General features: G+C 43.9%; 1 protein-coding gene across 5 annotated transcripts in view; it reads left to right on the top strand.

Annotated features, from left to right (window-relative positions):
* The window catches only part of robo3 (roundabout, axon guidance receptor, homolog 3 (Drosophila)), a 107,295-nt gene that overhangs the window by 57,023 nt on the left and 25,657 nt on the right, over window positions 1-24,615 (top strand). For all 5 annotated transcript variants that reach the window (XM_034117347.1, XM_034117348.1, XM_034117350.1 and 2 more), the window contains 5 exons: window positions 4,927-5,051; window positions 7,105-7,276; window positions 8,732-8,937; window positions 15,112-15,193; window positions 16,332-16,500. In XM_034117347.1, coding sequence (XP_033973238.1) covers window positions 4,927-5,051; window positions 7,105-7,276; window positions 8,732-8,937; window positions 15,112-15,193; window positions 16,332-16,500 — 754 coding nt within the window. The remainder of the gene's footprint in view (window positions 1-4,926; window positions 5,052-7,104; window positions 7,277-8,731; window positions 8,938-15,111; window positions 15,194-16,331; window positions 16,501-24,615) is intronic.

Below are 24,615 nucleotides of genomic sequence, written 5' to 3' on the forward strand. Positions count from 1 at the left end.
TGGGATTGCTTATTCAAATACAATTCCTGAACATGACTTAATATGTATTCTGATTCATGAAGAAGCAAGGATACAGAAAGGGGAAAACAATATGGTAAAAAAACAACTGCAGGTTGTACCAATCTGATACATGAATGCTTAACATATTGACATTAGGCATGATGTCCTTACTTCAGAATGTCATGTGATTGCATTGCAGATAACTGTACTGCTTCTATACTCTTAATGCTGCACCAGCCCTTTAATCCAGACATTGATGCTCGATAAATAGAGAGAAATTCTTGGCACTAAGGTCCCCCTCAAAATTAAATAAAAACATATATGAATTATGGTCCAGCTAAAGGACATACTAAAACAAGTGTGTGTGTGTGTATGTATCTCAGAATCAGAGAGAGTTCTATCAAAGTATCAAGCTGAAGACTCATTTATCAGCAGGTGTGTGTGTGTGTGTGTGTGTGTGTGTGTGTGTGTGTGTGTGTGTGTGTGTGTGTGTGTGTGTGTGTGTGTGTGTGTGTGTGTGTGTGTGTGTGTGTGTGTGTGTGTGTGTGTGTGTGTGTGTGTGTGTGTGTGTGTGTGTGTCAGCGTGGGACTGTGACAGCTGCCTGTCACATCCAGGCCCCAGAGGAACTCCTGCTGGGAGTGTGTGTATTTGTGTTCCCCTGTGTGTGATGGCCTCAGTATGTTGGTGCAAATCACACGTCGAGTGTGTGTTTAGGGGGGGTGGGGGGGGTGGGGGGTGTAAGATGCTTTGCTTGTAAGCACTTTGTCTGCCTTTGCTGAACAACACACAACAGCGTGTTCATACAACAGTAGTGGAACAAACCACACTGTGATCCGTCTTACTGCAGCTCAGTGTGTGTGCTGAGCCGTCCAAACATGTGTCTGCTGTGTTTACTTTGAGGCTATCTAACATTAATTATCTCTTAAAGCTGGGATCAGCCAAGGCAATAACTTCAAAATCAAGCAACTCTGCGAAACCTTCAATCACTTTCAATGTTTGTAGCAACTGTGGTGGGGATAGGAATCCAGACTCTAACTTTGTTGCTACATAAAAAACCTAAAGAACACAAAACCTATTTGTGTAGGGCACCAGTACAGTATGTACGGAACAGTAACACTCAGAGGATCTGGTGTAACTTGTTGTTAAAGAGGCCTTATTCTGCTTTAGGGGTTCTCCCTCTCCTGTGTGTCCTATAGGTTTCAGTGCATGTGAATGGTCTGCAAAGGCTAAAATCCCTGTGTTCCCTGAGTTTCTCTCCCACACAGTCCCCCCCCCCCCCCCCCTGCCAGAAACACCTCCATTGGACTCAGTCCGGTGCCTTGCTCATGATAGGTCGTCTGAATTGAAAAGTCCAGAAACATGATTTCTGGGTCTTCTAGCGTTTCACATGTCAGTTTCTGGCTGTTTGCTGAGCTTGATAACATCTACAGGCTTCTCCATAGATGTTATTACACCTCATCATAACAAGAACTGCTCTGTCTTCCTTCTCATGTTGGATGTCAGAAAACACCGTGGAGTCTGACAGGTCTTTTCGTCAAGTTGCAAATACCACACTCACATCATCTGTTTCCTGAAGAGACATTGTACATCCCATGTTAAAAAGTTATTCCAACCCTCACCACCTTTTATAACCTTTTCCTCAAACACGAATCATAAATGGCATATTAAAAAAGTAAGGACCAGCCCTATGTCTTAATCTTTCAGGATTTAAGAGACCACTCCTCCTCATCACACAGAAACACTCACACACTTCACAGAGAGAACACTTCACCCTCAGACCAGACTCTCCTCCTTCAGTCTGTTCTTATCGTAAGGTCGTGTACATTTAACTTGCACTCCTTGTTTATTTTTGCTTCCTCTTGGCATGTTAGCCTAGTTATGTGTTCTCAGCTCCGGCAATACCCACCACATGAAATACATCTCCAGGCTCCTCTAAACTCATATCTCAAGTTTCATTCTTAATTTAGACATTTCCCATTTTACCTCCCTGAAACTGCCTCCCGCTGTTATCAGTTGATGTGCCATTATTTCCACAGACCCGGTTATATATTTCATAGAACTGGAAAATGAAGGTGTTAGATGAGCAGTGACAGTCTTTCTCTCTTTTCTAAGGGCAGAGCTAGCAGCCTAGAATATGAAATGACTACATGATGAGCAAATAGCATCAATGACATGCAGCCATTGTTGTCATGCTCTGCTACGATCCATCTCCCTGTCCCCCTCCCATGTGAGGATGCTAATGTTCCTCCCTGCCCTAAATCTAAAGCTCAGTGTCGCGCCGAGTGCACCCATTATTGCTAATTATTTATTACAGCCTCGGGCGGTGTGCCAGCCTGCCTCCTCAAATCAAACAGTGTTATTCTCCAGACAGGGCTGCGCAGCAGAAACTGCATTTTAATATCCTGAATATTCCGGGCTGTATTTGGGTCAAAGTGTGGCGTTGTGTCTGTTGAGGGAACATGTTCAGGTGTTGACATGTTTGTCAAACAGCTTGGCACAGTGTCGGTTCTCCTGTGTTCATCACATTTGAGTCGCATTACATAAGAAGTGTGTATACACTGCAGTTCCTTAATATTTCAGGACTTGCATCACACAGGAAGAACCTTGAGGTAGCCAGGAAATCAAGGGTTTCAGTGACGCTGTCCCATAATGCGGGTGGGGGGGCATGTTTGACCTTTAGGGTTACTTGGGGGCTGCCTCTTTGATCCCAGAACATGACCCTGCCCATCTCGGCCCAGGAACCCTTAGCTGAGAATTATCCTGAGGCTGACACATGGAGGCCCCCCCCCCCCCACCCCCCGCTGTGTAGAGGGGGCCAGTGGAAGTAGTCTCAAGCGGCGTACTTCCCAATACAGGGAATAAAATGTGTATGCAGGTCATGAAATGAAGCTGGTTCCTGATCTTTTGTGAGTTACTACAGGAAGCAGGGTGATATTGGGCAGTCAGGGATTCTCAAACAAAACAAAAGTGGCATAGCAAGTCAAAAAGGCATGCAATCATAAAGAAAAACACACGTTGGTAATAAAATTAAAATAAAGACAAATAGGTACACAACCATGCCAAAGAAATGAGTGTCAGCAATTTAAAGGTGGGGTAGGTAAGTTTGAGAATCCGGCTCGAGATACACTTTGTGTTATATTCCATGGAATGCTCTTAACATCCCGATAGCAATGAATATCTTAAGTGCTTTGACAAAAAATCCATAAAAAATATCATCTGTGGAAGCAGTAGTGCTGTAAAAAGTACGACCAATCATTTTAGCCGGCCTGGCTAAAATAACTGGATGGCCTACCTGCCTGTCAGCCTTCCATCTGTGCACAAACTTATCTCGTGCCCTCATTGGTCATGTGCACGTTCATGTGTGTTGGAGGAGGGGCTCTGTAAGGAAGTGGCAGATTTTCTCCGGTTGTGTATTTTCAAATTCTAGCACACTCGAGCTGGTTTCTCAAACTTACCTACCCTACCTTTAAGTAAAAGTGACATAAATAGCATATTAAAGTATTTCAACCTTAAAAAGTGTTTACATTTATAAAAATATGTATTTTTTACATAAAGGTGATTATAGCATTTCACATCTTAGAAAAACCCTTCTCACTCATCTGCTTTTGGCCTTTTTGTATTGAACACTTTACTTCTATCTGTTCATCCTGATTCCCCTGCTGCGTTTCCCCTTTAAGAATCGATTCATCTCACAGCCTATCAGACAATTGGTCTCTTTTGAGCTAATCAAGCTTTCTTAACTATAATTGCTTCTGGTGGATCCATTGAACCAGAGTTATGTTTCGTTTGATCCCAACACAACATAATACCTGACCTTTCTTACTGTTCATTTGTTATAGTTTGGGAGGGTCTTCCACCTCTCTGACTCTCTCTTTCTCTGGTTTCTCTGAATGCTAATTGAGACAGAGAATGAAAGAGCAGCCGGAGATCAGGTGGGTAGATGAGAAATCAATTAGGACTGGTGGAGGGCATGCATCCCCGACCCCCCCCTGTGGATGAAGGCCTGTCACTTGCAACACAATCAATCAAAATCAAAGGAGCGTGTGTGTGTGTGTGTGTGTGTGTGTGTGTGTGTGTGGTGTGTGTGTGTGTGTGTGTGTGGTGTGTGTGTGTGTGTGTGTTGTGTGTGTGTGTGTGTGTGTGTGTGTGTGTGTGTGTGTGTGTGTGTGTGTGTGTGTGTGTGTGTTGTGTGTGTTGTGTGTGTGTGTGGTGTGTGTGTGTGTGTGTGTGTGTGTGTGTGTGTGTGTGTGTGTGTGTGTGTGTGTGTGTGTGCGTGTGCATATCCATGATGTAACAATTTCCAAATGCAACTGGGTTCCTCTTACCAGTTGTGTTCCCTCGTCAGTGCTCCGTCTGTCTCTTGTTATCTTGTGCAGTTAGCAGCTCATCTTCACACGTGTCTTTAACTTGCTATATGTTTTCAAATATTTTAAACTAGTTCGGAGAGATAGACATTTTTTTAAACTTAGAGCATTACAGTCAATGTTTCAGAAATGACATTCAGCCCTGCAAGCGTCCCATACTTCCTGAACCGCGTGTGACCTCTTCTTTGCACCTCGAGGGACTTCTTGTAGTCCCTGGTTTCTCTGAGTCCTGAGTCTCTCCCACTCTTAAGTGGGAACAACACCGCTCCAACGGTACTCATTTTATAGTAAAGGAGAAACTTCAAATGTAGTTAGTGCTTTATTGCAGTATATTTGTTTCTGTTCGGAGGGTAGTTTGATGTAATTCAAAAAGAATGTACCTGTTTGTATCCGTGTTGATTATTTTTTACAATCAAGCACATTTTTTTAAACAAACCGTTCACAGCCATAACACACTTTATGCAACTGTGTGATGACAGTGTTTTAATAATAATGCTGTATCCTCGTTTATGAAGTGTACTATGCCCTAATAGTCATCTCTGTCTGTTCTCTGTGTTGCAGTGCCCCCTCAGATTGTGGTTAGGCCCCGGGACCAGATCACAGCTCCAGGTCGCACCGTAACCTTCCTCTGCGGCACCAAAGGAAACCCTCCGCCAGCCGTGTTCTGGCAGAAAGAAGGCAGCCAGGTGAGACCCCTCCTCATCACAGAACTCACGACACAAACAGTCCACAACACAGGAATATACTAGGTCTATATTATATGTTTTACTTTAATGGATTCGATTCAGGTTTTCCATTTGTGTTTTCACAGTGTAGAAAATAATAACCCTTGTGGGGGTTTTAACCTAACTTCACCAACGTGATCAAGAGAAGACAGTCACCCTCGTATGAAGCTTCAGAAAACACATTATTATAAACATTCCAGCCTTACATCTGGTGTCACACACATCCAACGTTAGACACAAGCCTACGCTCACCGCTAGTACGGGATGTGATTTGTCTAAACTGCAGCGTGTATCATGGTGAATATATTATTATTTTATGTTTCCGTCACACTCATCCTTATGACTTCTAAATGACTTTATATTAATCAAAAGTCAAAAAGTAAAAAAAAAAGATTAACTTATTTCATAAGATTTGTGAAGGTATTTCCAATCAGATAAGCCTGAATGAGATCATTGTGAAACTAACACAGAACATATTAATACACATGAATAAAAACAGTAGCCAGTACAGATATGACACTAGTTTAGTCTAGTTTTCAGCACATCCCGCTCTTTACAGAGGACTGCATCTCTCTCACTTTTATATTCTTCTCTATTATCCTTTTTTATATCAGTGCCAGGGTGACTCACACACACACACACACACACACTCATACACACCTCATTTTCCCATCATCCACACAGGGTATTACTCATCAAACAGTGAGAGTGTGTGTGTGTGTGTGTGTGTGTGTGTGTGTGTGTGTGTGTGTGTGTGTGTGTGTGTGTGTGTGTGTGTGTGTGTGTGTGTGTGTGTGTGTGTGTGTGTGTGTGTGTGTGTGTGTGTGTGTGTGTGTTTGTTCATGCGTATGATATAAGTATGAGTGTGAGAAAGGCGAGTGTGTGATAAGCAGTGCAGCCTGTTGGAATGCACTGAAAGGTCTGATGGGAGTGCGGGGGTGCCTGTAGCATGGCTCCCAGGTACAGATTAGAGGGGGGGGGGGGTGCGATTGGAAGCCTGCAGAATGTGTGTGGGAGAACAAGAGTGGAGGAGAGAGATAAAGAGGAGGAAGCATGGAGGAAGAGGAGGAGAGGAAGTACGTGGGCCGCATGTATGGAATGTTAGCTGCATGCCTTTTAGTGAAAAACCCAGAAAAGACATGTTTTTTTGACACATGCAAAAGCAAAGAAGAGAAGATCAGGGCTAAAGATGGAACAACAACACTATTGGTGACTGCACTGAATACAGCTTGATGTACAGTAGATGTACAAATATAACACATCATTTGCTTTCTTGATTTTTCTTATTTTTACACTCTTGGTAACTGTTCCCCGTCTTGATCTGATTTATTTTGGGTGCATATTCTAGTGATTTCTGAGTTTTAGGACACACATAGTATTTTGCACACAGAGATAACGTTTCAAGGTCTGCCATTTGAGTGACAGTTCACCTTCTCGACACTGCAGTCAAACAGTGCTAACAGCTATCCTCCATGTATTCACATCTTTATTTTCAAATGTCTTCTAACCAAACACAAGCTAACACAAGTATCCTTAAACATTAAAGAGAGCCACGCTCAATTAAGATTGTGTGCGTTGGTATTCAAATGGCATGTCCTGTATTTGCCTCTGTTGAGTGATTTCATCATTTTATTGTCTTGTTCATTTTTTTAATATTATAATTATTATTTAGGGTGACTTTGAAACATGTGTCCAAGGACTATAGATAAAATAAATAGCCTTTTAGCTTACCAGGGTGCATTGATGGCACTATTCCAGTTAAATAGACCAATAAACAAAGATAGAAATATATTATTACTAAAGCTCTTGACTGAAATGTACATTTGTGTGTAGCATTTTTGTCAATTCCAGCTTACTGGACAAAAGCACTAAAAGTAATATACGTTAATGTTATTCTGAAGAAAAGAATGCCACAAGTCAAGGGTCAATACTTTAATATACATCACATTTATATCAATTTGCAAAGTCAATTTTCCAAAAAATGAAGACTAATCTTGTTAATGTTCTCTTGCAGATCTTGCTGTTCCCCATCCAGGAGCCGTCTCAGTCCGGGCGTTTCTCCGTGTCTCTGAGCGGAGAGCTCACCCTCAGCAACGTGCAGGTGGAAGACTCCGGATATTACATCTGCCAGGCCATCAGCGTGGCCGGCAGCATCCTGACCAAAGCCCTGCTGGAGGTGGAGAGTGGTGAGTGGAGGCTGGGGGGGGGGTGGTGTTAGGGTACAGCCTCTGTTTGCATTGATTTCACACAGACAGTACTGAGCTAAATGACACATCAAGATGGACATTATTGACAATTGCGTTCAAAACTTGAATCAATAGGAAAATATACATAATTAGCATATGCTACTGCAGCTCATTTGACTAGTTACATAATGTATGATTGATTATTGAGCCAAAGGAAGACGTTTGGAAACATCCCCTGATGAACAAAGTTTTTTGTGTGAAGCAAAATAAATTGAAAAACCCTTCCTTCAAATCCATCTCAAATGACAATCTTATACCCTAAATGAGCAAAGAGCAGAAGTCCTTACTGTATGTGATGTGATCAAAAGGGACAACTGATATGCAAATAACCCCTCAACATATGTTGCCCCCCCTGCATGCCCCCCTCTCAGGGAGTGAAGGGGTTTTGTTCGGCTCTATCTGCACTAACTGTATTAACGTTTCACACTCTCAGTTAGCTTCAGTTAGCCGCACAGAATACAGATGAGGGTCTGCTCCATGTCTCAAATGTCAAACAGTGGTGAAAGTAAAGTGTATTTCTGCTCAGTCATGGCCTGGAGAGGGCTTCTGTTGTTAGGAGGAGAGGAAACAAAACCTGTAGTTACAAACATCCTCATCTCCATGCACATTCTGAATGAGCATGGTTCTAAATGAAGCATAACTCATTCATATCACACTGTATACACTTACAATTGGACTTCCAGTCGAACAGACATGGAACGCAGCCTTATATGTCCATGAGTCTCTTTGTGATGTCTGGGAAGGCTGCAGGCACATAAGTGAAAGCAGGCCTTTATGAATAGGCCATTTGTTAGTGGCTGTACCAGCAGTAATGCTATCTGCACATCAATAGAGTTGTGCTTCAGTGTTCATTACACATCCTGTTCCAGTGGTGCAGCTGTACTAGCATTAATATGTCTTAATTGTGCATATGGCTTTAAGAAAATGTAATTAAGGGAAAGTAATTGAAAAATGTTGTTGTGGATTTTGTTTAGGCCAACATCTCAGTCAACAGTTTGCAGCTTCCTAATATTAGCTAAAGTAACGTCTGCAAAGTCTTCTCTCTGAGTGCCCTGCCTGTTTTGGACATTCCTTTTATATAAGCGGGACGTATTTAATTGACAAAAACTAAGTATCAACATACATTTAAAGGGAAAGTCCTTAATGATCATCAAATGATTGGCTTTTTTATAATTGTGTAATGAACTGTGTATCTTAGTGTATATACAGTAAATATATATATATATATATTCTTTTTAGTCCAGACAGCACTCCCATCACACAGTGTGGAACATGCATGATGCAGTTTTATTTTGACCACCATTATTCTGTGAGAGTGGTTTCTCTGATGACACCAGAGGAGTTCAGTTATGGCTTTGTGTGTCAAACTAACAGACTTGGTTCTCGCCCCTGCAGCCCCTTCAGACCGGGTCCCCCCCATCATCCGCCAGGGACCGGCTAACCACACCTTAGCTCCCGGCTCCTCCGCCCAGCTGCACTGCCACATCATGGGCAACCCCATGCCCAGCATCCAATGGGAGAAAGACGGCCAGAGGATCCTGGGTAACGACGGGCGTATCAGCCTGATGGAGAACGGCACCTTCCAAATCACAAACCTGCAGGTACATGAACAGAAACTACAACCATTCAAATCATACATGGTTTATTTATGAATGTAACCCCAGACTAATGAAAAACTGACCACATTGTCATTTTGTCATTTCTGTGGTGACCTTCAACTCATTTGAATTCAGTGTATATTTATCACGTGTCATTCCATCACATCACCATTACTCATTCAAATGAATTCTTGATTTTCATCTCTTAGTATTTGCATATCAAACATGATGCAGTTCCTGTGAGATCAACATGTTCCACGTGATCAAAGACACATTTTAATTACAGGGAAAGTACGGAGCACTTAAATGGAGGACATTTTTACCGTTGGCTCAGATGATGAGTTTTTATGAGAGGAGGAGAATGTAGCGAAAACACATCTGCGAGGCGTGATCACCATGATAATGAGAGCGCGAGGCCATTAGCAGTCGTTAGCATCGTCTTACTCCATGCTAATGAAATCCATTCTGCACAGAATTCCCTCCTGGGTATGAAGCAGCACCTGAGGTCACCGCTGCCTCTGCCAGACGAGAGGAGGCGCACACATTCATTGATTGTGGGTTCTTAATGATTAACGATCGCTGAGACTTGTAATTAAATCCTCGATACATCAGTGATAGTGAGGACTGACTGAATGAGGGAGAGGGAGGAGCGGGAGGCTGAGAGAGAGAGGGGAGGACGGGGGGAGACAGACGCCTGGAGAACTCTTTTAGGAATAAAAGGGAGTGAGCTGACAGTAAATGCACCATCTTGGAAGTGTTTGCTTTGGAACTCATTTGAAGTTGTCCAACTTTCTCCTGAAGGTCTCTGCAGACTTTGGCTCTGTTTGATCAGATGCTTCACAGTGAACATGGCCTCAGTGATGGTGCAGTGTTTGATCTTATTGTTTTACAGCACACATAACAACATTAGTATTTATGGCTTTGGATTTCAGAGATTAGATCACAACATGAAGAAGAAATCATTTGTTTGTTTTATTTGAGATGTTGTTCTGTGCTATTCAGTTTCTGGCTTGTCGGCGGTTCGAGGTTACACCTTTAAAAAAGGAATGGAGTCCCACAGCTACACCATCTCTCTGCATCTACCATGAGCTGTAGTGAGTATATCCAAAAGGCTCATGGGACTCATTTAGGCCGTATTATAGGCACATCCATGCTTTGATCTAAATGCTAACATGCTAAGAATGGCCGTGTATAATAGGTGTAATGCTTACCATGTTTCATATTTTAACTTAGCATGTAAGCATGAAACAGAAAGTCCCTCTGGAGGGAACTCAGGGATTGTAGCCTTTGCAGTCCATGTACTAAAACCTATAGAACACCACAGGAGGGGGAGAACCCACACAAGCATAATAAGCCTCTTTAATATTGTACATAACGAGTTAACTGCTGAGATCTTCCAACGTGGCGACATCGATAAGAATACATCTGCGAGAGAGAAAAACAAAGGCGGACGGTCTAAACTTCTAGGAGTGTGTGCTCTCCGCGGTTTGAGATGCCAGCTCTTAACTTGTGTACAACTGATGCCAGAAATACAAAATACAAAAAGTAATACACTGGAAACTTCCTTGAAAAGCAGGACTTCATGTTCTGTAATATGACCGTCATTATCTTATCATAGTGGATGCAGGCTTTTCGCAACGTAAAATACCTTTCATTAATTGACCAATATGTTTGATTTAGACGCATTTAAATCCCCTAACAGCCATAATGTTTGCTCTGCTCTGAACAAATGAATGCACAAACCAGTGTGGAACACAAACACTAATTTTGAGCACAGTCTTAGGAAAAAACTGAAAACAGCATTCATAAAACACATTTAACCCTGATGTCATCAATATAAATAAGTAGATTTCATCAGGGCGTCTGGAGGGGGACAGATGGTGCGTTTGTTCCTTGTACCCTGGCACCGAAGAGATGCCATTACCCTGGGATCTCTGCCAGACACACACACACACACACACACACACACACACACACACACACACACACACACACACACACACACACACACACACACACACACACACACACACACATACTGCATCCCTCACTGCCAAGACGCCCTGGACAGACGGGAAGTGTGTGAGGTTTGTGCTGCCGTTCTGCTAACTTCTTCATGTGGGTCTAGAGTGTGGGGGTATGGCAAGTACAACAATGAACTCTTAGGGGGGCAGGGGGACACAGAGGACCCCCAACCACAGCCTGAGCGGTGTGAGGAGGACTATGTGGACAAAAGAATCATGGTGGTAATCAGGTTGGAGTAGGAAATCGAGTTCATGTGTTGACTTTAAATCCCATTGTACACGTGTTATAGTCTGTAATCACATTTCCTTCTGCATCCTCCTGAAAAGAGATCTGACATCATTATCCACCTTCTGTGCGCCATCGTGCAGAAGGCTGATGTCCACGCTCAGCAGGTAGTTAGCAGGTGGTGCACATAGAAGAGAGAAAAGACTCCAAAGCTCAGCTGTCTGACTGGCACGGGACGTGCAGAACTGTCCCTGATGTCAGAGATAGAATCACACTATGATAAATAAGTCATATTCCAGATTTGAATGTGGAGCCCCCTCCCTCCTGCTCTCCTCTCTCCCCCCCTCCCTCCTGCTCTCCTCTCTCCCTCCCTCCTGCTCTCCTCTAGTCCCTCCCTCCCTCCTCTCTCCTCTCTCCTCCCTCCTCCTGCTCTCCTCTCTCCCTCCCTCCCTCCTGCTCTCTCCTCTCTCCCTCCTGCTCCTCCTTCTCCTCTCTCCCTCCCTCCCTCCTGCTCTCCTCTCTCCCCCCCTCCTCCTCCTCCTGTCTCTCCCTCCCTCCTCTCTCCCTCCCTCCTGCTCTCCTCTCTCCCTCCCTCCTGCTCTCCTCTCTCCCTCCCTCCTGCTCTCCTCTCTCCTCCCTCCCCTGCTCTCCTCTCTCCCTCCCTCCTGCTCTCCTCTCTCCCTCCCTCCCTCCTGCTCTCCTCTCTCCCTCCCTCCTGCTCTCCTCTCTCCCTCCCTCCTGCTCTCCTCTCTCCCTCCCTCCTGCTCTCCTCTCTCCCTCCCTCCTCCTCTCTCCCTCCCTCCTGATCCATTTTTCAGCAATATGTTGTGCCGGCCTTGATTAATAGTCAGGTGTCCCGGCTGTTTACCCCACCCGCCCTCTGAGCTGATTCCCCATCTACCGATCAAACGCCACCATCTGGGGACCCGCTTTTTACCCCCTCAGACATACGAAGCATCAGCCAGCCCCCACAGGTCAACCCAAGGTCAGAGCCTATAGAATGAGAGGAGGGGCCGGAGAGAGTCACCTGTCCCCGCCTGCAGGACGCTCTGACAAGCCACTTAGGCTTGAGTAATTCCTCTGTCAGCGTTACTGATGAGGGCCCAGACGTGCACGTGAACTCGCTCAGCGCTCAGCGAGGCATTAGTCAGGATCGCACATCCTCTGCATAATGTATCAGGTTTTCACTGGGAGTCAAATGGGCAGTGTTGGCAGAATAAGTGAATAAGGGAAGGCTGATTGTGTTTTGGGTGGATCGGTCTGCATGTGAATTAATACTCTACAGAGAGCTGAAGCTTTGCAGCAGAACAGATGAAAAACGAATTGAGATTCTACACTTAGTCCACACACTCCCACACACACCTATACTGTCACAGAACAACTATTTAGAGAGCCAGCTGTCCTCGCAGGTGCAGTTAACATTAAATACTGCCAGTCTCTTTGCCTTCACAATGTACTGGAAATGGAGCTCCATTTATCATTCAACTAGTTTTACAATCTTTTTACAGTTTATATTGTAAACAAATATGCTTCAGTTTCACACCCAGTCGCAGTGAATGAGACCTTAGGACATCTGAATGCATTCCAAGCCTCATAAAGCCTTAATATGTGAATGTTGGAAACCCCCTGGCGTGTTTTTCTTCTTCACTGCTATCTGTTTTGGTGCATAAGGGCAATCAGTAGTTGGCATGCATGGCTGCCCTTGGTACTCTGATGAATGCCCATCAAAACACTGCTTTAAAACACGTAAACAAATGTAGCAGGTCACATTTAAAGTAGACCCAGTATACAGAGTTATAAGTGTTTTTAAAAGAGGCCCTATTATGCTTCCCTGTAGTGTGTTGTATAGCTTTGTGTGCTTGTCACACTCCCTGTGTTTACTTCCTGATCATAGTGACATCGCTTTGTACCACTCGCACTTCTATTGGCTAGCGCTCCAACACATTGTACGTGATAAGCTGAGGGGTGGGACATCGTTAAAGCGGTTGACCAATCACAACAGAGCCAGCCAGCTAACCAATCAGAGCAGACTGGGCTCTGGTTTCAGACAGAGGGTGAAAAGAGGTGCTGCAGGCAGGAGACACTACATACTGATATGAACCTGAAAATAAGCAGAATAGGACCCCTTTAAGTGAATGAACACTGTAATGTTTACATAAGAGTTCTCAGCCAACCCATTGTATCTCTGAAGCCAACCCAACATGTTCTATTGATTTATCTTGCTGGTGCATTGCTACGTTTGTTTCCGCTACTCTTGGCAACAGACTGAAATCAGCGCTGTGGTGACATAAATGCTTTGGCGATGGTGAATAATAATAATACAGTAACAGATGAAGGTTTATCAAGACACAAAACCATTGCACAGCTGTTTTGATCATTTGATTGTATTTGTTGTTGCGATGTTCACCAGGTATTAACATTAGCATGTCCCTGGTAGCATCTGCACCCACTTTGCTCGCATGGTGTTGTAGTGTTTTTGAACCCGCTCAATCAAAACATTCCCATCCCAAGAAAAAAGCAGACAACCCATATTAAGCATTGAGTCATTTCTTTAGTGCTACAGTTTCTTTTCACACCTGTAGTAATTAGACTGCAAATCACTTTGTCTTCTAATGCCCTTTCAAATGTACGGACCATTCCACATCTTAAATTAGCGATGAAAGAAAAGTAAGAAAGAACAAAAGGGTAAGTAAGGAAATAAGGACAGGAAATAGAGAGATGCGTCAGTGAAGCAAAGTTGTTCCCCCCTCAGTGTCACATTCCCCCGTGTAGAGACCCCCAACAGCTCCCTCTGTTGTAGGCAATTTCACAGCCCGTCTAGCTTTTGGCTTGCCTCCCCAAACATTTGATAGCCAGCATTCACATGTGCACACACACAGGCACATCTATCACACACCTCTTAATTACATCTGCTCATAGCCTGTCCAGAATGCTAAGTAGCCGCGCAGCAGAAAGAGTAGCGCCTCAGACGCTCCTAGACCTCGAGCCGCTCATTAAAATTCTGTCCTTTGATCCTTCCTTCAACTCTCCTCCTGTGCCGTGTAGGAATTAGACGGGGAACATAAAAGCCACCAGCTTGACTTTAGCTTTCACTTCAAATTGGTCCGTTGAGAGTTTATCATTCATGATAAAAAACGAAATAACTGCAATTGACAAAATGTCCAATGTAAAAGCTGTTAATTCAAACAGATGATAAGGTATACTTAATGAGAGTGTGAATATTCATGTGCAATGAACTGTTGGATTCCTGAGAGAAGCTGTTTCTACTACCACAAATGAACCATGAACAGATTCAGATACATATATCCAATGTATTGGCTGAATGCTGCATTTTATTTAGAAATATTGGCAGAAATAAGATATTATACCTGTCCATACATTAGTAATCCTGTCCGTACTGTAAGCAACACGCAGGGATTCAATCTGTGATTTCCATGCCTGCAAGGTTGGGACGTTTCTTGTAACACCTCATCAAACCATGCATCTTTCTGACTTACTTTTTATCATAATGAAACATTCAGAAAGACTGAAGGTGATTACTGTTATTTTATAGATGCATTTCTACAGATATTGGCATAAATCAGAGCTACGATCTGCTCTAAACTGATACTAAAGAGCCAATTTGACTTTGATGTGAAAGTGTGAGAAGTCACCTGGTGGCTTCAGATGAATAACCGCTCTCTGCTCTGCCAACTTCCCTCACAGTACAAACATTCTGCTCTGAGAGATATGACATTCAGTCTCAATCACTGCTAATGGGCACATTAACATAGTATCAAGGGCACACACACACACACACACACACACACACACACACACACACACACACACACACACACACACACACACCACACACACACACACCACACACACACACACACACACACACACACACTAAACTAATGATACACGTTTTACTGTTGCCAGGAAACGGACTCTGGGGTGTACACCTGCCTGGCTTCCAGCTCCAGTGGAGAGACGAGTTGGAGTGGAGTGCTCACTGTCAAAGGTAAATTGTCTCTGCGTGATTTAAGTACATGCAAATGACAGCTGCATGAGGTGGAGGAACACAGAGACGGAACATTTCCTAGTTTAACTCTTTCTACTGCTGAAAGCTAGGGCAACATTTTCATCATAGATTATGCTGCAGATATTTCGTTTTAATGTTTGCATAAAACAGAGAAAAGCATGACATCCCAATATTTGAGAGGCTAAGACATCATTTTGCCCATAGGACATTACTTTAACGAATGATTGTCTTTATTTTTATATTCCAAAAGAATCGCTCTTCTAGTATTGCACTATCATTATTTTGGCTAATTTCGGAAAATGTTCTGTAACACTTTGCTGTTTTTATTAAGAGCAATGGAATCATGAGTTAGTAGTTGTAGTTGTAATGTGACAGCAGATAGGAACATGTTCACACAGAGAAGTCATTTGACATGTTTTACAAAACATAACAAGGTTCCTTTTGACTCTTAATAATCCATTATGTGAAATAAACAGGTTTATTATAATAATGACCGTCTCTCAGTAAACGTTATCCCGCTCACTAAATAATTCATCATTTGGCACAAAATATTGATTAAAATGGATTTTATTGATTAAAACATTTATTTGTTGTCTCTTCTGCTAAAAATCAATCGTCTGTTCCCTGTGTGTGAATATGAGAACTGCATCCAAATCAGCGGTCTGTAACAATCTGTTATAAAGTCATAACAGAACGCAGATGCAGAATCAGAATCAAGTAAAGAGCAAGGTCGTTAAAAAAAACATTATTTAGAAACATGAAATCAAAAAATGGTGCCCTCATTCAGGACCTTATTGTGAGATATTGTCGGCCACTTGAAAATATTTTAAGACGTAATTAGTGGCTTGAAATACAGACTTTATTAACAAGCTGCTCTTGTGACTCTGAACTTTGTTTGGACTTTTATCTGCCTTAATTAAGATCCAAAAGTTGTTGTAAAAATCGCTGATGCAAATGTTCAGCCCACATGAGCGCAAGACGTTCTAACAGGCCTGGTTAAGGCGGGTGTTGCAGTTATAATCAGATGTGATTCCACCCTCATCGCTCTTCTTCTCTTTCTTCTCCACCTCCCTCCCTCCGTCCTGCCTCCATCTTCATCCCCGCTCCTCCCCATCAGAGAGTGCAGACCCCTCAGTGGCTCAGGCCTCAGAACCCTTCCAGCTGCCGGGCCCCCCCCACAAACCCATAGTCACAGACGTGTCCAAGAACAGCGTGTCTCTGACCTGGCAACCCAACGCCCACGAGGGAGGGGCCGCCATCACCTCCTACATCATCGAGGCCTTCAGGTGAGTTTACCCCGATCTAAGTTACATAAAAGGCAGGTGTCAACACACACATGGACACACACTTTCCCTTACATCTGTTTGTCTCAACAATCATCCAGACTTTTGAGTCAGAGACCCTTGACTGCCTTACAAGAAGGCTAATCCTGCAAATCATTCAATAAACATTCTTTTAAAGCAGTCAAGGCTGTATTCTCCTTGTATTAAATATCTTAAAATGTGATCATTTTACTGGTGAAAATGTTGGTCTAGTCAGTTGCCACCATAGAAAATGTTTTCAATGTATTAATATTAGACCTTGAAAAGAAGACTCCAAACTCTAAATTAAACGGATAAAATGAACAAGCAGTGTAACAACTCGTGAGGTTGACAATAGATGGCACCACTACACGTCAAGGCAAAGCCACAGCTCACAGTGATGAGTAATTTCCACTCCAGGCCTGAGAGCGCCTCAGCAGGGACTTCAGGGACAGGAAGTGCACCTTGGATTGATTAAGATGTGTGTTATGTCAACACAGTCTCACTCCCTGATAGTCCAATAGCGACGCTTGGTCAGGGTCCCGTGGCGTGCAGTTGTGACCCACCGAGTCTCCTTCAGCTTCATAAACGGACGCAAAGAGCTTTCAACTGATTCCAATGTATTCCCATCGGCGGCGGTATTTGACGCTCAGGGAAGCACCGCATCCGTCCATGTCGGCGGCAGTTAAAGGCAATGTGAGCGTCCATTCCCATTGGATAACGGAGGATTTTACACCCGGAAGTAAGTATTTTTCTTACTGTCGATTGATTTTACAGTGATATCTGCACTACTCATCAACTCAAAAACACCAGATTATCCTTGTTAATTACACAACATGGATTGGTTTAAATTGTGTACAATGCTTTTGTGTTTTCCCCCTTCGATTCGGAGAAACAAATATTTTTTCTGAGTTTAGGATGTCAGAAGACACTATATTGGCAAGAAAATCTACAATAGATTGTACAGTGCAATCAGAGAGATACAGTATGTCCACGTTTTTGAGCAAGTCCACGAATCCAGTCTTTGTCAAGTCTGTCACCACCTTCGCGCAGCTGCTGGCGCCACTTCGTCCGGTCCTCCGCCAGCCTCTCCCAGTTGTCCGTCGCAATGTCCAGGGCCTTCATGTCACGCTTTACGACATTCTTGAAGCGCAGCAGTGGTCGTCCTCTGCCTCTGGAACCAGCGCTCAGCTCGCTGTATAAGATGTCCTTTGGCAGGCGGCCATCTGGCATTCTGCGAAGGTGACCGAGCCACCGCACCCTCCTGACCTTCAGTGTTTGGAACATTGACTTGCTGCCCGTACGCGCCAGCACCGCCTCGTTTGTGACCTTGTCCCGCCATGTGATCCCGAGGATGTTGCGCAGGCACCGCATGTGAAAAGCATTTAGCTCTCTTTCGTGCCGCGCATAAGTTGACCACGCCTCGGAACCATACAGCAGGACGCTGACCACGCAACATTGGTAGATACGTGTCTTAGTGCGCTCTGTGAGGTATTTGTTGCTCCAGGCTCGCAAACGACTGATCCAGATAGCTCTGACTATGGCTGTCCTCTGTCTCCTGATATCTGTATTTTGCGCAGTATATCTCTGAACGATGCGATGGTGATTCCACTGTGCAAATGGGCAACATTACCTCTACTATGAAGGATGCTACAAGCCTGTCCATCTCTGCTTTGGTTACCGGTCCTCCAAATTCTTATTTACTTCGGAGTCGGTGGCGGCGCACTCACAACATCCTCACTCTGGGTTCGGGGGTCCTTAGCTATTAGCTTCACCTTAGCATGTGTTCTTTGCAGGTGTTTGTTGAGGTTTGACGTGGTGTTTGCAGCAGTGGATAACAGCTTCTGGCCTGGACACAGTTTGCACCTCACCGTCACATTCCTGTCTATTCTTCGGACGAACTCAAAATAATGGGCATACCTCCACCCCTCGAAAGTTATCGCTGACTCAGCCATGTTTATGCAGCACTGTTGGGTGTAACGCGTTACACCGCCGACGTTGCTTCTGCCGGAACCAAGTGTTTGCGATGCAGAGCCCATGTTGACTGCACAGCTCGAGAACTCGCTGTCCGTTTTCGTTGATTTTCCCAACACCAAAGTGACCGATTGCATCCGGCCATGCCAGATAATCGGCGCCGACACGAGCATTGAAATCGCCGAGCAGCATCACGCAGTCCTCAGGGGGAATCTTGTTCAAGACGCCTGCCAGGCTGTCGTAGAACTGGTCCTTGACCGCAGCTTCACTCAGCAGTGTGGGGGCGTAGGCACATATCAGATGTATTGGGCTGGCAGATTGCTTGAGCATCAGGGAAATGATCCTTTCTGACACACCGACAGGGGGGTGTCAAACTCTTTCACCAGCTTGTTGGACAGTGCAAAGCCTACGCCGTGTGTGCGGTGTTCATCTTTGGCTTTTCCCATCCAGAAGAAAGTGTAGTTTTGCTCTTTGATAGAACCAGACTCGGCTAGTCTGGTTTCCTGTAGCGCGGCGACGTCGACTGCAAGCTTGAATCTTGTTCAAGACGCCTGCCAGGCTGTCGTAGAACTGGTCCTTGACCGCAGCTTCACTCAGCAGTGTGGGGGCGTAGGCACATATCAGATGTATTGGGCTGGCAGATTGCTTGAGCATCAGGGAAATGATCCTTTCTGACACACCGACAGGGGGGTGTCAAACTCTTTCACCAGCTTGTTGGACAGTGCAAAGCCTACGCCGTGTGTGCGGTGTTCATCTTTGGCTTTTCCCATCCAGAAGAAAGTGTAGTTTTGCTCTTTGATAGAACCAGACTCGGCTAGTCTGGTTTCCTGTAGCGCGGCGACGTCGACTGCAAGCTTGGTCAGCTCCCGGTCGATCAGTGCTGTTTTGCGTGTTGCACCTTGTCTTTGTACGTTGCAGTCTGGATCCGGAGTGAATCCCGGACACATGGTACGAACATTCCAGCTTCCCAGCCGGAGATGTACATTTAATTTGAATTCCGCTCTTTATTACGGTTTAGAGTTTTTCTTTGATTGGTAGGTGAGATTTTAACGTCCATGGTTGCTGCGACCACCCCATCGAAGCAATAGACGTGGCGGGTCAGAACCTAACTGGCCAGGGGCTGCCCGGCTTGAGGCAGGCGGTAGATGACCATTGGGGCACGATGACCCCTCCCACCGACGCAGAGGACCCGTGGCGCTCCGTCTTACGCCAATCTGACTGGAGCTTATAACCCGTAGACTGTCGCTCTGCCGTGTTGTTTCCCCGGCGCCTTTACGACGCCGCGATGAAGTGTCCTATCCATTGCACTTGCCCGGGCGGGAATGAGGGCTCCAGTGTTGCCCAAGCTGCAGGAACCACACTTGGCCTCCGCTTGGACAGGACTCCAAGGAAAGACAGAGGTCAATACGTTGGCGCCAACATTGGCTGCAGGAGATGGCCGCTGGCTCACGAGGAGCTCATCCGCCCTTTGACAGGTTTTGTATTTAGTCCTGCTGGGTGTCTCCATCACCCTCCACACAAGACCGAGGCCAGGTGGGGGAGCCGGTTTAGTCGCCGATGACCCGACCATGGAACAGCTAGCACTGGTTTACATGGTACCAGTGGAAGTCAAGGACTTAGCTGACTTCGAGCTACTACACTACCCATAATCCTCAGCTATCGTTTGGGACTACACCAGCCGCTTTGCTTGACAAACCCTGTGATTAGTCCTCAAGCTCTGTGATTGGATGTTGGAGTGGCAGTGCGCCAAGGTTACGCCGAGCGTCAAACAGCACTTTGAAACGGAATGAAGCCCATCGACGGCACACTATCCAAAACAGGACTCGAACGTGTCCACCACCCCCCACCCCCAGAACTACACATTGTGGCTATATGTGTGTTTCGCAACATGTTCTATGGCGCGGCTCTACTGGGAATTGTAGTTTTAAAAGACGTTTTCGTATTTCCCATAATTAGATTTTGCCAGTATTAAACTGTGTACTCCCCTGGAGGTTTAGGGGATGGGAAACACATTGGTACATTTTGCAAATATGGCAGTAGCCATCGATCATCTTAAGATAAGATAAGATATACTTTATTGATCCCAAGTTGGGAAATGTTTTTGTTACAGCAGCATGTAAAACATGCAATTTATTGTTACTTTGTAATTCTACTCAAGGTTCAAGGTTCAAGGCTTTTATTGGTCATGCGTACATAGCTACAGTGTAGTTATGACAATGAAAATCTCAGGTCACAGGCTCCTCCAACAGTGCAACACAATAAAACACATAAACAGAAAAAATAGTGTAAGTAAATACAAAAAGAAAAATAGTAAAATAGTGCAATAAGAGTCTATATACAAGTGATTGGAATATGATATATTAGATAAATAATTTCTAAGTAGCAGCCAGATGAATGTTATGGATGTTGTTTCAAAGTTCAGGTATCTAATAGTCTTATGGCCTGTGGGATGAAGCTGTCCCTGAGTCTGGTGGTTTTAGTCCGGATGCTGCGGTACCGCCTGCCAGACGGCAGCAGACAGAACAGTTTGTGGCTGGGGTGATGGGGGTCTTTTATAATCCTGAGGGCTTTCTTTAAGGTTAACCTGGTATTTTTACTCCACTACATTTATTTTAGTTACTTTACAGATTTGGATTAATGATGTGAAATATAAACAACCCTTAAATCAGACTTTAGTTACACCTGAGTAAAATTCAGTGAAGGTGATTGTCAAGTGCCAACAATCAGGAGAGATATTTGATAGTTGGTGCTTGAGAAGACTAAATATTTATCTGCAGATCCCTATAAAGCATATTCATTACTCGTTATTCTCTAATCGTTCATTAAAGACTGTATATAATGGCTATTTTGCATATCCCTTTCAAGATTTCAGGACTTTCAAAGGTTTATTGACATAATCATATACATAACTACGGTGTAGTTATGCAATGAATGAAAAACTTGGGTCATAGGTTCCTCAACAAGAGATCTATCAATATGTGTGTACCTCCACCATTAAACTGTCATATTCTGCACATTTCTTATTCTATCTACATACATCTTATATCAGTTAAAATAAGTGCTTCAACATAGTTAACATTGCAGGAAAGTTGATTGTCAAGTCCCAAAACAAACCATGCAATATATTAAACATTAAAGGTGGGGTAGGTAAGTTTGAGAAACCGGCTCGAGATACACTTTTTGTTATATTCCATGGAATGCTCTTAACATCCCGATAGCAATGAATATCTTAAGTGCTTTGACAATCAATGTTGTGTAATTAACAAGGATAATCTGGTGTTTTTGAGTTGGTGTAAAATTCTCCGTTATCCAATGGGAATGGACGCTCACATTGCCTTTAACTGCCGCCGACATCATGGATGTATAATAAGAACTGGATACAGCGTGGGAGGCGGGGCCTCGTTCATTCCTATGAGAGTTGCTCATTGGCGCATGAAGACAAAATGACCCAACTTTTGAGAGAGCGAAACGTCACGAAAGTATTCATATAATCCATTCTTATTGTGCATCCATGGGTAAAGGTAAAACTCATGTACTGAACACGTCACATGAACGTGCCGGGCGGCGCGGTCCCGTGGGTTAGATCCGCGTTCATAATGCCGAGGAAAATAACATTATTAGCACATTTTACAACTTGAGGACCGAATGTTTTTAATAAGGGCTATACAAATGTTACAAAAGTCTTTCCGGGCCCAGCGACTGATACGGAAGTGTAGTACCGCCGTTTGGCCACAACGAATATTTTCCTCAGAGTCTGGCGCACTTCCTGGGGGCTTGGCCGACATGAAAGGCTTCTCAGGTGGGGGGTGTTTCACAATCGCGAGTACGCTTGCTTGGTAGCACATGTCTGCCGAGCATCTTGCTTCAGAAGCGAGGCAAGAATACTTCCTGGCATTCGGAAAACAAAGAGTGGAACAGGCTAGCAAGTGTGCAGGTGTGCGTCATATGAGAGGCCCCGCCTTACATTTTCCGCCACAGATTTGGGGAAATTGGTCCGTGCGCAAAGCATTGTGGGGATTTTAAGACCGCGGACTCTACACATGTGCAGCCTCGAAATTTCTCGCTACGAAGTACGCCAGGCTCGGTAGATTTCCAAGTATGCTGGAGATTGGAACAGTACTTCGGCGGCACTCGATGACGTAGTATGCTTGAAATAGTGGCTCTGAAGCAGCTTTACTCGCGATTGAGAAACACCCAGTGTCTCAATTCAGGGGCTGCACCCTTCGGAGGCTGCATTTGTAGACCGCACACGTCACTTCCGCCGAAAGAAGGCTGTCCCAATTTAAAAAAAAGACGAGACTTCTCCGAATGCGGCCCACGAATGCGGCCTTATTTTCCCGGATTTGGAGCATACATCTGATGTATCCTTCGCGGTCTACCATATCCCAGGGTGCAATGCGAGTTTTTTTAAATGAAATGGCGGTCCGGTCTCCCCAGCAGAGTGGATTTAAAAGCAGCAGCAAGCGGAGGAAGCACTAATAAATGTGAGTATTGGGTTTTAACTTACTTTAAAATAACTAATGTCACACACGTCAAACCCAAGTGGCATTAAAACGTACATTTTCGCTAAATAATACGGATAAATATGTGACGTTAGTGACGCTAACTAGCTAGCTGGACGTGCTGCACTGTTGTTTACACTTATTTGTAATTCAATTCAGAAGTTTATAATAATAATAAGTTATAATGTATATTACATAAATAGACCAAAGTGAAAACATTTAGACCGGTATAGCCTACAGTACGGTGGGATTTATAAAATGCTACTCTGATGTGTAGCTGCTGTTTGCTTTATTTATTTCTCTGACATGTTGCAATGTTTTACTGTTTATTAAACTTTGGGACAACATTACAACCTTTGTGTTCAGCTCATGCTGCTTTGAGGTAAGGCTAAAGAAAAGCCTATTTTCAATATTTCCACCAGATTTGATCATCTTTTATTTAGGTTAAAGTGTATTTAATGTATCCTAATCCCATAATAATAACACAATCACAAATAGACAGCAGCCTTTAGCTTGATGTTAGTTTGTGCCGTGCTGTCAAAGGGATGCAGGTGTGACTGTCTTCATCTCTTTAGTTTTAAAAAAAACAAAACAGTACATCATTTTAAATGATCCTTTAAGGATTGTTTGTCTGAAATGCTTAGAGTTACATTTTGCAATAATACTTTTGCAACCCTGTGTTTAATATGATTAATTCACTTTTTTCTTTTTCTCTTGTTTTTCTCTGTAATTAGGACAATTCTGGAGAAATGGATCTGCTGGGGAAGGACCCCTAATCTGAAAAGTGCACAGCGGATCATCAGGACAGAGCTGCCATCCACCTGGACCCCCCGTGGTGCTGGAGAAATGGATCTGCTGGAGAAGGACCCCTAACCCCAGCGGATCATCATAGCTGCCATCCACCTGGACACCCCGAGGTGCTGGAGAAAGCAAAACGGCGATCAGGAACATCCTCCACCCAGACCTCTGCTTACTGCACTCCTACAGACTTGTGTCTTAGTTTCTGAATTTGATTTGTGTCCTTTCTTTTAATAGATATGTAACGATTATAGCTTGAGTCTGTCTGATCCCCCAAAAAGCTGCTTCTATATACTTGCTGTACATATAATACAAATAAACAACTCCATAAACACACTTTTGCTGATATTTGTGTTACTGCTGGTGATGTTAAATAACATGATTGATTTCCTCTGTCTCAATGATGAAAGTTATAATAATAGAAGACGCTGCAGAGAGAGGATGGATATATTCTTACCTCTACTTTGTGATCAGATGAAAATACACAATTAAAATAGTAATTGTTAAACACATTGTTTATTTCATTTACTGAGGTTTTAACCATAAAATTAAGACTTGTTTTAAATATGAAATAATATGATTAAATTACATCAGCTATATATAATTTACTTGTTAACTTACTAATGTAACATTACTGGGGGCTAAAGGAACAGCTTGATCTTATTTACCTGGCCATGGTCCTCTTTATTTCATCGCCGACGGTGATCTCCAAAAAATTGTTAAAGTAAAAAAGTAAAAGTAAAGTTTCTGGATCCTTTTCAGCTGAGTTAGCTTGTAAGCTCATTTGCTAGCAGGCTGCTGAAGCAGCGAAACCGAACAGCGCGTA

Source organism: Trematomus bernacchii, unplaced genomic scaffold (assembly GCF_902827165.1).
Source record: "Trematomus bernacchii unplaced genomic scaffold, fTreBer1.1, whole genome shotgun sequence".
In the NCBI taxonomy this organism is placed as follows: Eukaryota; Metazoa; Chordata; class Actinopteri; order Perciformes; family Nototheniidae; genus Trematomus; species Trematomus bernacchii.